This window comes from Drosophila bipectinata, chromosome XL (genome assembly GCF_030179905.1).
Source record: "Drosophila bipectinata strain 14024-0381.07 chromosome XL, DbipHiC1v2, whole genome shotgun sequence".
Lineage (NCBI taxonomy): Eukaryota > Metazoa > Arthropoda > Insecta > Diptera > Drosophilidae > Drosophila > Drosophila bipectinata.
In genome coordinates, this window is record NC_091734.1 from 1,359,682 (window position 1) to 1,373,758 (window position 14,077).

The 14,077-nt window shown below is 40.1% G+C and overlaps 3 protein-coding genes across 8 annotated transcripts in view; 1 reads left to right on the forward strand and 2 right to left on the reverse strand.

The window, feature by feature from the left end:
- Positions 1-10,315, reverse strand: part of Tomosyn (syntaxin-binding protein tomosyn) — a 29,786-nt gene extending 19,471 nt beyond the window's left edge. For 3 of the 6 annotated variants that reach the window (XM_017232520.3, XM_017232519.3, XM_017232515.3), the window contains exons 1-12: positions 10,117-10,315; positions 4,996-5,547; positions 4,663-4,760; positions 4,407-4,595; positions 3,442-3,576; positions 3,308-3,371; positions 3,029-3,236; positions 2,873-2,948; positions 1,990-2,144; positions 1,749-1,930; positions 1,200-1,682; positions 997-1,139 (exon numbers count right to left, since the gene is read on the reverse strand). In XM_017232520.3, coding sequence (XP_017088009.2) covers positions 997-1,139; positions 1,200-1,682; positions 1,749-1,930; positions 1,990-2,144; positions 2,873-2,948; positions 3,029-3,236; positions 3,308-3,371; positions 3,442-3,576; positions 4,407-4,595; positions 4,663-4,760; positions 4,996-5,118 — 1,856 coding nt within the window. In that variant the 5' untranslated portion in view covers positions 5,119-5,547; positions 10,117-10,315. Of the gene's footprint in view, positions 1-996; positions 1,140-1,199; positions 1,683-1,748; positions 1,931-1,989; positions 2,145-2,872; positions 2,949-3,028; positions 3,237-3,307; positions 3,372-3,441; positions 3,577-4,406; positions 4,596-4,662; positions 4,761-4,995; positions 5,548-7,473; positions 7,535-8,230; positions 8,363-10,116 lie in introns of those variants that run through there. The other 3 variants (XM_070282448.1, XM_070282467.1, XM_070282521.1) reach the window with 3 other exon arrangements.
- Positions 10,316-10,565: 250 nt separating this feature from the next.
- Positions 10,566-11,780, reverse strand: LOC108119358 (putative glutathione-specific gamma-glutamylcyclotransferase 2). The gene has a single exon (XM_017232522.3). The coding sequence runs from the start codon at positions 11,706-11,708 to the stop codon at positions 10,752-10,754; it is 957 nt and encodes a 318-aa protein (XP_017088011.2). The 5' UTR covers positions 11,709-11,780; the 3' UTR covers positions 10,566-10,751.
- A 48-nt stretch (positions 11,781-11,828) lies between these two features.
- Aven (Apoptosis and caspase activation inhibitor) lies at positions 11,829-13,061 on the forward strand. Its single transcript, XM_017232523.3, has 2 exons — positions 11,829-12,000; positions 12,059-13,061. Exons 1-2 carry the CDS (start codon positions 11,972-11,974, stop codon positions 12,948-12,950), a joined length of 921 nt encoding a protein of 306 aa, XP_017088012.2. The 5' UTR covers positions 11,829-11,971; the 3' UTR covers positions 12,951-13,061.
- Positions 13,062-14,077: the final 1,016 nt, after the last annotated feature.

The following is a 14,077-nucleotide window of genomic DNA, read 5'->3' on the forward strand; positions in this document are numbered from 1 at the left end:
TTAAACTGAAATGAATTATTTCGATGCGCATCACTCACACACGCGCACACACCAGGCACTAAATAACGGTTCAGTTCGGTTCTCCGTTAAATCGAGGTCAGTATTTTTTCGAGTTCGAGTGGTTCGAGTCCGGGCTAGGTTTGGTAGGGTGTGTGATAGGGGGTTTCTACTGTCGTGGTTTTACTGTTTGCTTTTTTTGGATTTATTTTGTTGTTGTTGTAATTACCAAGGGACACGTTGATTTAAGTTCTCGGCCTGCTTGCAACTGTTGCATACTACGGAATACACAACGCAAACAAATATTCAAATATTCAACAAAAAGCGGTGCTGCTTAAAGGGAGGCGGAGGCTTTGGCAATGGGGGCGTGGCAGGGCGGGGGGGGCTAGAACACTCAGCGAGCGTTAGCAGAGGTTTTTTTTCAATTTTGGCTACGTCTCAGGCGCTTTTCAGAGAACGTCATGCATTTACGAATACAAACTAGACTACGTCTAAGTATTTTTAATTTTTAGTATTTTTTTTTTTTTGGGAAAAGGGGTTTGGAGATTCGGGGTCTCTATATATATTTTTTTGATTTTAAAAAGTCCGCTTTTCCTGTGTCCGGTGTCTGGTGTGGGAATGTACAATATAACTATAAGAAAAGACCTATCGAGAATATCGATAAATATCGATTTTCAAAATTATTAAAAATATATATAATTTAAGCAAAGAAAATATATATTTTCAAATAATTATTTTTTAAAATAATAGCAAAAATAATTATATTATCGATATTTTTCGATAGTCTCGATTATCATCCCTAAACTGGTGAGTGGTTTTTGGTGGGTTGGGCTTTGGAGGGGCTTCACTGATTGGTGGTGGTGGTGTGTACGTGTGTGGCTGGATCGATGGGTTAAATGCAACAAAATGATGAGGTTGAAGATGAGGTGTCTCCCGAGGCACAAAGTACATCAACAAAAATGGGTTAATCGATTCGATCGAAGGCTCTACTCTACTTACAGGCCATAGCTGGAGCTGATGCACAGCGAGGTGACCTGCACATTCCGGCGATTGGGACCGGTGGTGAGGCAAACCAATTGTGACTGGAAGCCCGGTGGCTTACGCTGTGCCCCAAAACGCACCTTAAGCGAACACTCAGTTGTCTGAAAAAAGGATATATCAGGATAATATTATTATTATCTTTATTAAAATAAAGAACTCACCTTATCCGAGTCACTTGATTCCGTTTTCTGAACTTGATGACCAGTTAGGAAATCGCACTCGGGACTCGTACCATAGATATCATCAAAATTCTCATAGAGTATGGGTATTTCCAAAACGAGCACCTCCGATGTGGACTCCACTTTACGGAACTTAAATAGCATCACCTGACCCATGGCACCGGCCACGCACAGGCGTCGCGATTCGGAGCAAAGGAAAATGAGATGAACCGCCAATGGATTGTCGCTTTCCGGATGCGAATGGGCCACATGCTGGCGCGGCTTCTCGAACATCTTGGCCGTTTTTAATTTATATAGAATTTGGAGTGTACCGGCACCGGAATCCCAGAATTTTAGGCTACCATCCTGGTGGCCGGTGATCACGATCTCCGAGTAGCTGCACGATGCCGGCGACCATTCACCGCCCGATATTGGCCATTCGCGCTCCGAAAAACAACTCTTTTTACTTGTCGTTGTGCGACCAACCTTTAAAATATTATATTTTAAATATATTATATATTAAATATTAATTAAATAAATTAATAAACATACTGAATAGAAAGCAGGAACCAAATCCGATGGGCAATCGGTTAAATATGTGCAACATGTAACAGGTGATTCGTGTAAGTCCATTGGATAAGGCGATTCAAAACATGGAAAACCGGGTGTTAATAAGTCTATTAATACTAAGTCGTATTGCAGCAGTACGGCAATAGCATACGGCTCCTGGGTCTCTATAAATATATAAGAGATGGATATAGATAGATATATAATATGGATAAGAATAACTAACCGCAGGGCCAGGGATTTTCGCAGAGTGTGATAAAATCGCATACGGCATGCTCCATTTCCAGCACTGTGGTGGCCTTGCCCACCATCACCGTAATGCAGTTCGACTTGGAGCCCTTTTCCGAGGGCATTCCGCCCGAGAAAATGGTAAAAGTTTCCCTGTAATTAAATAAGCAATAATATCATTAACAAGGCCTTATCTAACCTTATCTATTGTGGGTTTTTTTATTACTCAGAAGCCCTCTTGTTTATGTTTATTTTAAAATTTTAAAACAAATTCTTTATCAGAGAATCGTAAAAATAGTTATCTAAGTGTGTCAGAGTGCTGGTTGTTTTTTTATATAAACTTTAATGAGTAAGGGTGGGGTTATTGTCTTGATGATATCATGTTCTTTTTTATTTAAAAATAGTTTAGAGATTTATTTTAGAAACTCTTTGAAACTCTAAGAGCTAAGACTTTAAAGGCTTAAAGAGGCAACAAAAAAATACTAAACAGTTCTATAGAAATACCAACAGTTTAATACCAAATTGAAACATGTTTATACATGTCTGTTGAAGTTTAAAACACTTTATAAGAAGCACTATTCAAAAGAACTCTTATTTATATTTATTTGAAATTTTAAAATAAATTCTTTATCAGAGGATTGTTGTGAATAAACTTAAATGATTAAGGTTGGGTTACAATAGACAATAGTCTTGATGATATCATGTTCTTTTTTATTTGAAAATTGAGAACCTCTAGAACTCTAAACCTCTCTTATAAGAGTAGTATCTGAAGAGCTAAGACTAAGCCTTTTTAAAAACATAACCTAAAAATACCATATCGAGATTTAAATACCAACTAGAAACATGTTTAAACATGTCTATTCAAGTTTTTAAACACTCACCCAGTTGTGCTGGACTTCAAGTCAACTTTATAAATTGGTTTGCACTTCTCCGCGTTGCCATCCTTGTTGGCTTTTGCTTTAAAACGCAAATGGATGGTCGGAAAATTAAATCAATTAAGAAGAGAATACATATATACAAGGACATCAAGGACTTACCATGCGGACAGACCTGCGACTGAGGCTTGGCCTGCGGCTTTGTCGGCCAGGAGCAAATGGAGCCATCCGTGTGCGAGGAGACAAAGTACTTGCCCTCGTAGTGCCAGGCCAGGGATTTCACGGCCTCGGCCGCCTGCCATCGTATCTCGGCGCATTTCGCCTTCAGATCCCACAACACAAGCAGCCCGCACTCAAATGCAATAAGCAACTATAATGGTTATAAAAAAAAATACAAATTAATTAATTTTAAATTCGATTAAAGCTCTCTTCTTTACTCACCTTGTTTGCATCCAATGGATTATCACATAACGCAATCACAGCACCTGGATGACTAGTTCTAACCCTAAATTATATATACAATTAAGTATACAATTAGTTTAAATGCTTGTTGGTACAAATTGAAAGATACTTACACTTCAATTGCTTTATTCCAGTTAATAATATATCCACTAAGTGCAAATGTATCTATGTGAACAACGTGTATGTTTCCCTTCTCGGTGCCCACGTACAGCCATTTGCTGCCCACGGGCAGGTGTATGCAAGTCACGCTGCAACAAAAAAAAATCACAAAAACGATAAATGCATGGGGATTATGTCATCATTAAGGGGGGATATATCCGGTTGCATGATGGTACGTGCCACTTGGATCAAGGGTCATGATTCCTAATTGGGTCTTGAATAGGTATTGGAGGTATTTTTTTAATCGGATGATTTGTTAATCGGGTTTGGTAGTATTTTATAGTATTAAGTGGTCAATTTATCGATATTTATCGATAAATTAGCTAATCTGTAAGGAATTGCTTTTAGAAACCTGTAGCTTTTATAGAAATTTATCAGAATTAAGCTTGATGGATAACTGATACATGATTTTAAGTTTAAAGTTATTAAGTTTTTTAGCGATTAATTCGATAAATCATCATTTAAACGATAATTATGGATATATTCTCTAAATTTCCACGAATTCTCTTCCAAACTACCAAGCTTAGATGGAAATTAATCGAAATTAAGAAGTATTAAGCTATAATTTCCTTAGCGATACATTCGATAAATCATTCAAAACTATGTTTATCGATATATTCTCTAATCTTCAACGAATTCTCTTCCAAAATCTTCATCTTAGATGGAAATGAATTGGAAATAACCGATAAATGATGTTAGGGATAAAGTTTTCGATTTTATTAGCAATAAAATCGATAATAAATCGATATATTTTTAAAGCTTTATCATATGGTCCTCCAAACTCTTGAGCTTAGATAGAAACCAATCGGAATAAAGTTCTACAAGCCATAAAGTACAATAAATCATAATTTGAACGATAATTATCGATATATACTATTATCTCTATCGATTTTATACGATATTTCACCAAAATACTTACCGCTCTCGCTGAAATTTCAGACTCTGCACAATACGCGGCGTCTTTTGGCGAATGTTCCACAAATGTATGGTGTCATCGGCGGTGACGGTGACCAGGGCGCCCTCATTGACCAGGAACTGGGCGAACAGCACGGCGCACTCCGATTCGCCCTCGTGTTTGGCATGGGCATCGACCCCCGGTCGTCCCAATCTACAATCATAAATCATCATCATATATATGAATTATAGTATAATTATAAAACTAAAACTAAACTTACATGCGAATATAGCCCGATTTGTCGCCAATTGCTAGTAGCTTTTGTACTGGATCAAAGGCAAAGGATGTGGGCGAGTATGGGAAGCCATGTCGAAAGGTCTGCAATGAGAGGTACAAGCCACAGTTATGGAATGGGAAGTAATATCTTAAGTACTTAAGTATAATCTTTAATATTTTTTGTCAAGAGTCGACCTTAAGGGCATCGATTATAGCCGCGTGTGTCTTATGATAGATTCTATCGATATCAGCTACCAAATAAAACACCCGCTAGCTGCAACAGATGCCTTCTTCAAGAATATCACTTTATAACCTTAAAAAATCTTGTAGAACTCACCTTCTTCAGCGTAAAATGATCGGCCTTGAGTTGCTCCTGGATCTCCTGCTCCTGTCGAGTGGCTTGGGGCTGTACGCTTTGTCGAAATCCATCTAGAACTCCTTTGAATGTGAACTTTTTCATTTTTGTAACATGAGTAGTCGTCCTCGTCCTCCAGCTGCTGTTCTAACTGTTCTTGTTCTTATGCGATGATTCTGCTTTCTTTTTTTTGTGTAGGAGAGGATGTAGCGGATAGTTGATGGAAGGATAATGCCAAGGATATACTACTGCTACGGGGGGGGATACGATTGGGATGGGTGGGGGGCGATGATCCTGCTCCGAGGAGAACCGAAAAATGGAGTGGAATAATTTTTGTTTCGTCCTCTCTACGCGTCAAGTCCTTGGCGATAGACTTTCTTTTTTTTTGGTTTCTTTACAAGATTTTCAAGATTTATTTTGTGGGTTAATCGAAGACAGAGGAGCCAGCGCTGCTCTGAACTCGTCCTTGTTGGTTTTTGAATTTTTTTTTGTTTTTGGGAAGTGAAACTAGGTTAACAATAGTCGAATTAATAGCTGCAAGAGAGAGACAGAACGAAGAGACAACTAATTAAAAAAAAGCGGAACAAGTTCAAATAAGTTTCAAACTAGTTCAAGCTTGTTTACAAAACTTTAATTACAGTTAAATATATATATGGGTATGCTCTGGGGGATATATGTTGACACATTTGCTCATTAGTATCCCCTTTTAGATATTCTTTTTTATTTAAAAAAAAAAAAAAACACTCAATATCTTCAATTATGGCAAGTCCTTGTTGTTAAAAAAAAAAATGTATGGCCTACTTTTTAGGGCCCTCTGGTAGTCGAGAATGCTTCTCGCTTGACTCTCCACCGAGTTATGAGAAATCATCGGAATCGGAGAAAGTAAGAAATCAAGTAACCATTTTTTCTATCAAGCTGTGCGGTTAACCGTTATTTCTACTCATTGTTTTGCGTTCTTCTTCTTGCTGGGTCGTTTTGTTTCCGTTTCCGTTTCTGTTGCTCGGCCTGGGGGATTACATAAACCTTGATTTCTATGCAGACTTTGACAATGGCACACGTAGATTAATTAAGAGCCTCGACCTTACTCTCTCTCCCCCCACCCACTCTCAGTGCCTTCCTTGCTCTCTCTTTTTTTTTTTTTTTTGCTCTTTTTGTTAAATGGAATCAATCTGTTAACGGGATATTGCGATTGCAATGAGAGAAAGACTATATCCCTGAAGCTGTTAATTGAAAATCGTTGCTACATTATGTTGCACAACGAGTATGTGTGTGAGTGTTTTGAATAGATGGTCTATATTGGAATATATATGGGTTGCCTATATATGTCTATATGTAGATATATATATATGCACTTTTTGATGGCACACAAATCGATTTTTTCGCACACTCGCAGCCCCCATCGCAATGTCGTGTGTTCGACGAACTTATACTACATACTACAGCTCTTCGTTTTTGGTTTTCCTTTTTTTTCACTTTTGTTTGTCCTCTTGTTTTGTTCTTTTTATTATTATTTTTTTTTTCTATTTTATTTGCAATTGTTTACGCTTTGACACACACACACAGATACAATACACATATGGGCGCAACAGTGAGGAAGAAATTGGGGAAAGTAGGAGATAGAGAAGGGGATAGAGTGGGGATAGAAGAAGGACAAGCAAATCGTTGGCATACTTTAAATTTAATTCCCGCAAACAAACAAGCCATGTGGGTGGAGAAAGGTAGAAAGGAGATAAAACCGAAGAGTAGGAGGCGGAGGAGCAGTTAAGGAAGATGGTGTCACTACGTATGTATGTGGGGGAGTGAGTGTTTGATAATGACACAGTGTGTGTGTGTATGTGTGCCATACCACCCACCCCCCTCGTAATGATGATTAAAATGCCATCGCGTGGAGAGTAGCACAAAAAGAAGAAGAATCAGAATCAGAAGAAAGAGTATGAGGCGGGAAAAAAAGAGTGTAAGAAGAAGAGGAGTGGGAGCAAAGGATGCTGCCCGAAATCTGTGTATGTATATACATCTCGCTTGCTCCCCTTTCCTGTATGTGCGTGTTTCTGTATGTGTGTGTGTGTATAGATAACCTCGATTTACAGATTTTTCTCACACTCATACACACACACACACACCTGCTTGTTGCTACTCACATGTTTAAACTACATCTTTTTTTTTTTTTTTTATGCTGATTCTGCTTCCGCGAGAGGGAGAGAGAAAGTGAGGGGGGAGCATAGAGAAGGTAGAAAATAAAATATGTTGAGGTAAGTATTTTAAATTACTTTTTTGTTTATGCAAGGGGGGGAAGGAGGGGTCTTAGCATCACACACACACACACACACAAGCACTTGAAAGAAGATATCCTTTTTAACAGAAACGCGCGATTTTTAAGCTTAAAATTGATATATTTTTAGCTTAAAATTGTTTAGTTTTTAGTTTGGTTTTTTTTTAAGATTAATTCTATTATTTCTTTACAGGGAGAACCAAAAAAATATGCTGCTGGTTGGCTGTCAGTTGTCGACTGAGCTGCTGCTGCGACGCTGCCACTGCGAAATGTCCGAGAAATGCCATACCCGGAGAGCCAGCAAGTGAGAGTAAAAAAGAGAAAGAGAGAGCGAGGAGCAGAGGGAAAGCTTTGCTCCTTGCCAGAGAGAGAGCCTCCTATTTCCCAGGCTCCTAATCTGCCTGTGTATAAGTGAAGCTGAGACCATTAACCGAAACACACACACACACACGCACACACACACACACTAAAAAAAACCTCATTATCCTTAATGGCGTCTTTTCATAGCCTACTTCAAGGCGTTCTTCATTTTTTTTTTGTTTACTAAGCAACCAAAAATCACAGGATGTGCTGGTATGCGAATGATGTATGTATGTATGTGTGTATGTATTGGTAAGACAGCTGCCATGTGAGAGTTTAGTGCGCAGGCTTACGCTAGGATACACGCCAGGATACCCCAGAAAGCAGCAACAACAACAATTCGGCCAAAAACAATGCAAAATGTTTTGCGCGCGCGGTCACATGACACAAATCCCACTGCCACACACACACACACACACACACATACTACCAAACACTTATACATTTACAAAAAATTTGTTGAGGCAGCGCAGGAGCAGACACGCACGCACAAACACACACACACGTACGTATACGCATTCTCACACCCATTTTAATATGGCGATTCTTATTGGAATCTAATACGCTTAAAAGAGCTTTAAAATTTACTTGGCCGAAACATCTGGAACGGGATTTTCTACATTTCCCTACAATTTCCAGAATTTTTAACACAAATTTTGGATTTTTACGAATTTATGGTTTTGAGTTAAAAATGTATATATTTTATTTTTGTTAGTTTCTTTTTTATATATTTTTTTTGATTTTTTTTTTGTGGTATTTTCGGGGGGGAGAAACGCGTGTGAACGCGTCGAACGCTCGGCACCGAAAACTGAACTGGAAAACTCGCGCAGTTTCCTTTCCTGCACGTGTATGTATATGGAATATGGAATACACACACACATCTTAATAACTACAGTAGATGGTCCTTATAAGGATAAAGGTTTAAAAGGGATTTATAAAGTTATTTCCTTATGGTTTTTTTTTTAAGATTTTTGGTTTAAAGAGTTCAAAATAGAAGTTTAAACCATAAAAAAATATAGAATTTCTATATTTTTATAAATTATTTTTTAAAAATTTGCAATTCCTTTGGAAAATTATCCTTTTTTCCTAAAATATACACCTAAAATTAAGAAAAAAGTGTACAAAAATTGGGAAAAATTGGGCAAAACTTCCTATATTCTTGTAAAAAACAGAATTCTTTTAAAACCCCTATTTTAAAATAAGATTTAATACCATTTTTTAAGATTTAATACTTTAACTTTTCAAAAAATTGAAATAATCAAGATTTTTTTTATCAAAAAATAACTCAAAAAGCAGGAAAAAGCTTATTTTGAATAAAAAAAATTAATTTTCTTTATAAAATGTAAAAATTTTAGGGATTAAAACCGTCATAAAGAGCCCCCACTGTACAGATATCCTGATGGTTATGCAAAGCAGGCCAGAGTTTGTAGGGTTGTTGCTGGCTTTGATTTCGTTAGCATACGTTGGCAACCCTGTTCACGCTCGATACATGTGATTGTTGTTGTTGTAGTTGCCAGGGAAGGGGCAGGACGAAGGATAAACCGGGTGAAAGGGGGGCCGAAAGGAGAAAGTTTAAGAACCAGAACAGACATGAGATTTTTTTTTTTTTAGAAATATTAAATGAAGTGAAGGTAATGAGGATTAGGGGGGTTAGGGGGTTGAGTAAGTAATCTCCTACAAGCGAAAGAGTACATACTAAAAAATTTAATCTACTAAAATGTAAATACTTGCCCCGCCCCCTCCCAACCCCGCCGCTTTAGTGCTCTCTTTCTAACGTTAGGATAACGTGGAGCGAAAATTTGCATAGAAATTGTAATGAGTTATGCGCAAATATCCTTTGAGCGCGCGGCCATTATCAATAACTCAGCAAAGTAGGCAATAAAAAGGAGTCCAAGGAATGAGAGCGCCATAAAGAGAGAGGAAGAGAGAGTACGGCCGACAGAGAGAGAGAGTAATGAGAAGGGAGAGAGCAACTCTTGCGTCATGTGTTGGCCGAGTCCAATAAGAAACTTGTTGGGCCAGCGGGCGCAAGAAATTCTGATAAGAAATTTTTGCAATACCTACGAGGGTGGGCGGGTAATAAATGGAGTAACGGTAAGGGCAGGCGTATATGTATGGTATAGTATGATGATATATAGTGGTTATGGGATAAGTAATCAGTTGATGTGATTCATCTGAATGGGCAAATCACAATAACAATTTAACGATGATATTAAAAACGCAAATGCAAACATGTTGTCATCCCACATACTATACTACTCTCTCACAATCAAACAAAAAAAACAGTAACACACACGTACAATACACTCACAAGCACTCCAATAAGAAATTTGCATTTTCACACACGCGCAAACATAACATCATCATCGTAGTAAGCAAAACAATAACAACAACAACAATAGCCAACAGAGACGTACACATTCCAGAGCACCACCGCTACTACCCACAACCCGCCCCTCTCCGCCCACGCCCACCTGTTTCATGGCGTTTTAATTCCGCTGCTACGCCTTTCATCCGTCGCTTCCGTCTATGACACTTGTCGCGCCCGATTGGCGTTCCTTGATTTGTCTCCTGCGACTGCACTCTGCCACCTGCCCTGTAATCGGGGCTTAAAAAAAACCGAAAAAACTAGCAATAAAATGCAAAAAATGCTAGAGCTGGAAATAAAATCGATTCCAGACTCGATATATTGAGCATAACAGTTTTTTTTTTCCCCCATTCGATAAATCAGTAGTGTTGGTCAAGGCCCAACAGTAAAAGCTGTTAGGAACAGCTGTTAGTGCTAGGCGCCAACTGTTATCAGTTTGAAAGCTTCCATAATCGTAAATAATAAATCTTGCTAAAGCTTATCAAATAGAAGATTTACACGAATCTTCCGCTTCAGAGAGTTTCATAAATTAGTTCATAAATATAAGAAGTAAGATATTTAAATAAATTTGTTTATTTCTCATTAAAAATAGACTATCGCCGTTGCTGCTCGGCCTTCTGAGTCACAAAAAATTACATTTATGGAACGAAAATACTCTCTTTTTCGCTGGAATTCTATGCAACACGTCATTGTTTTCGGTATTTACACAAATAAATAGTAATTGTCTAGGAGGATGTGATGTCACGCCTCGTTCTTTCGCTTCAACTGTCCGTGGAGCAGCCATTCGCGTCCTCCCGGCTGCTGGGAACGTTCCAATAGCTGGTGGAGTCTCTCCGCCTGGTCCTGGTGGGATGATGCTCCCTCTTGCAACGCCGCTGAGATCTCCTGCAGCAAGGCGCCTTCCAGCAGATGCGGCTCATCCTCGTCTATAAAGCGCCGCACGCTGGCCACCAGCTCGACCAGGTGCTCGTCCACAGCCCCGGGGAATAGCTGTTCCATGGCCGTGGCCAGATTGAAGAGATATTCACGATTGGGACCGCTGGGTCCAGCGGAACTGAAGATCTGCCTGGCGATGCACGGAACCTGCCACACATCGCCGGCATACGAGTCGTTGGCCTGCGTTGCCACGTACATGATCACCTGGATGGGCTCTACGCCCGCGGCTGAGGTCTTGGGGTATTCGTGGAAGTGCAGGCTGCACCTCTCATAGCCGTTCTTCTCCCTGTAGTCCAGATGATCCAAGACGGCGCCCTTTTGCCTGCCAGCAATGCGATAGGCCACGCCGTAGACCCGATCCTTGCTGGGATCACCCGGCAGGAGGGTTACAACGCGTCCCGGACGCTCTGGTATCCCCCGGTGGTCGATGCTGTGCTGGTAGAAGCGTCGCTTGAAGCCCCAAACGAATCCCCGCCGCCGGTCTATGTAGGGAAAGTCGGCCTTCCACACCAGCGATCCGTAGCCAAAGATCCAGACATCCTCGTCGGTGGGAGGGGGTGGCACCTCCTGATTGCTGACCACCGCATCGAAACATTCTAGCAGGGAATTACTGGCGGCAGCCGCTAATGTTTTCTTGGCGAGGATTTCGGAAAAAAAGTTGCGATAGATGTCGTTGGGCAGCTGTTCGGAGGTGGCACCAGTGCTGCGGAATTCCTCCAGATAGGCCAACATCTGTGACGGCGTTGGCGGTGTCGCTTCCATTGAGTTCAATTGATTTATAATTAATATTAATAATTATCGAACGAGAACGGTGACAGCTGATTTCTGTAAACAGACTGTTAAAAGCTCACAGGGGTACTTCTGTTAGCTTGCCGTAGGCACCCTGTTAAGCTCTGTTAAGCTCAATCAGCTGGTAGTGGTGCTGCCACAGCAACAACAAACCAAAGCCGTAAACAAATCGCATTCCGGAATCTAATTACCCATAAAATTAGCCCCCAAGCCCACCCCTACCAACGGCCAGCACCATGTCCGGCAAGGACGATCGATCCAAGGAGTGAGTACGCGACGTAACACGACTCCAGGCGGAAATTCACAGTTGAAACTTTTCGCAGAAAACGCAGGAACATGAAGCAGTACGGCGGCCATCACCACAAAAAGGAGCCGGGACGTTCGACCACGACTTCGTCGGGCTCCCCGCCGCCCACCTCGCGACGCAGCATGGTGGATGTGGCGGACTCCAGTGATGAGCCGCGATTCGCACGACGTGGCAACTGGCAATCAGGAGGCGCTGGCGCTGGAACTGGTGGCGGCAGATCCTCTCTGGCTCCGCAGCGTAATAGGAATCTGCTGGACACTCTGCCCAGCGACATGGATGATGTGGAGCAACTGGAGGGAGCACCACCCATTGATGAAAACGCCAGAGCGCAGTTGCGAGCCGGAGACTACAAGCAGATGTCACAGTTTCCGAGTCTCGGCGGTGCCCACTTCACCTTCGGTTCGGAAAAGGAGTGGACCAGCGTCGCAGAGGGTCAGACGAAGCTCAACACCAAGGCGGCCGGTGGTTACTTCACCCTGAATCTGAGCCGCTTGAATGCCGGCCTCCAAACGATTCCCTTCTACAAGCGCATGGACTATCCATCGAGCTTTTTTACTCGCCAGCAGATTGCGGCCCAGGAGCAGGCCGCCGAGAAGGCAGAAGCGATCTACCAGCAGCGTATCCTCCGTGAATCGAACGGTAGTAGTGCTAGGAAGGCTTCAGCCAAGGCAGCTGAAAAGCCAGCGGTTACAACCACACCAGCTCTGGATAATGATCCGGACGAGTTGGACGAGCTACTGGCCATGACAAGTTCCCAGATGGACATCAGCTCTGGCATAGGACCCATCACCATGCCAATGCCTATGCCCATGCCAATGCCGATGCCCATGGTGCAGCCAGCCACTCCCTCATCGGCGGCAAGCAAAAACGAGGTGGAGCAGTGGCTGGATTCCGTGTTGGATGAATGAACGGAAGGAAACCCTCGTCCAGAAGGAGACTATCACTTCCAAACTATGTAGATTTTTAATAGAAATTGCAATGCTTAAATAGGCCATTAAAAATCACCAAGTGCTTAGCTTTAAAGACTAAGAAATGTTGTTTTTTTAAATTTGTTTTTAAACTAAAAGGTTTAAGGTTGGATTTTTGGGATAAAGATCTCGCTTTTTAGTGATGTTAAGGTGGGTTTTTATTTCTAGACTTGTCCTTCTGTCAGTTTTTTTTAATATTTTATTTTATATCTTCATATTCTTTTTAGATCTAGATAAAAATAAAGTTTTATAATAAATTAAAAGAGAATTATTAAGAAAATTAGGCAATCTTTCGAGGCAGTCGAAGAAAAGTGCTACCAATTGGTGTGAAAGTTATGCTTTAAGTGCTGCCAATTTTGGCAATAGAACAGTCGAAGAAAAGTGCTACCAATTAGTGTGAAAGTAGTGCTTTAAGTGGTGCCAATTTTTGACATCTTAGTAGTGATTAAGGCCTTATGCAAAAGTTTTGTTTTAAATAAAAAAAAAAAAAAAAGATTTTAATTAAAAATACTGATTTATGACACAGACAGGTAATACAGACACGTTCTATTATAAAAAAATCCATTTTTTTTTGTAAAATTAAACTTAAAAAAAGGAAAAATGTTTTAAAAAGACTAGAAAAGCGATACCTTTGAGGTTTAATTTCCGAAAAAGTAAATATATATCTAATTTAACGATATAATCTAGGATAATAAAACAAAATAGAATACAGATGTGAAATCTTTATAAAATTAGCTAGAAAAGACCCACAATTTCTTTAAAAGAAGGGAAATTTATGGTATTTTTGAAAGTTTAGTTAAATTATATAAAAATATAGTCTATAAAATGTATTCCCCCAACTACTAGGCTATCTAAAGGCTATGTATAATGTCTATAAAACTATAGTTCCCCGATCTTTACATTAAAAGAAAGTATCACACTTCTACCTTCAAAAAGGAAAAGTTAGGACTTTTCCGATCAATTCAGTTCTATGTTATCTATAGGATAAAGTCTACTGATTCTTATTGGATCTGAAAATCTATAGAAAGACCCAATTTTTCTTATAATTGGTTTAAAGAATACAATAA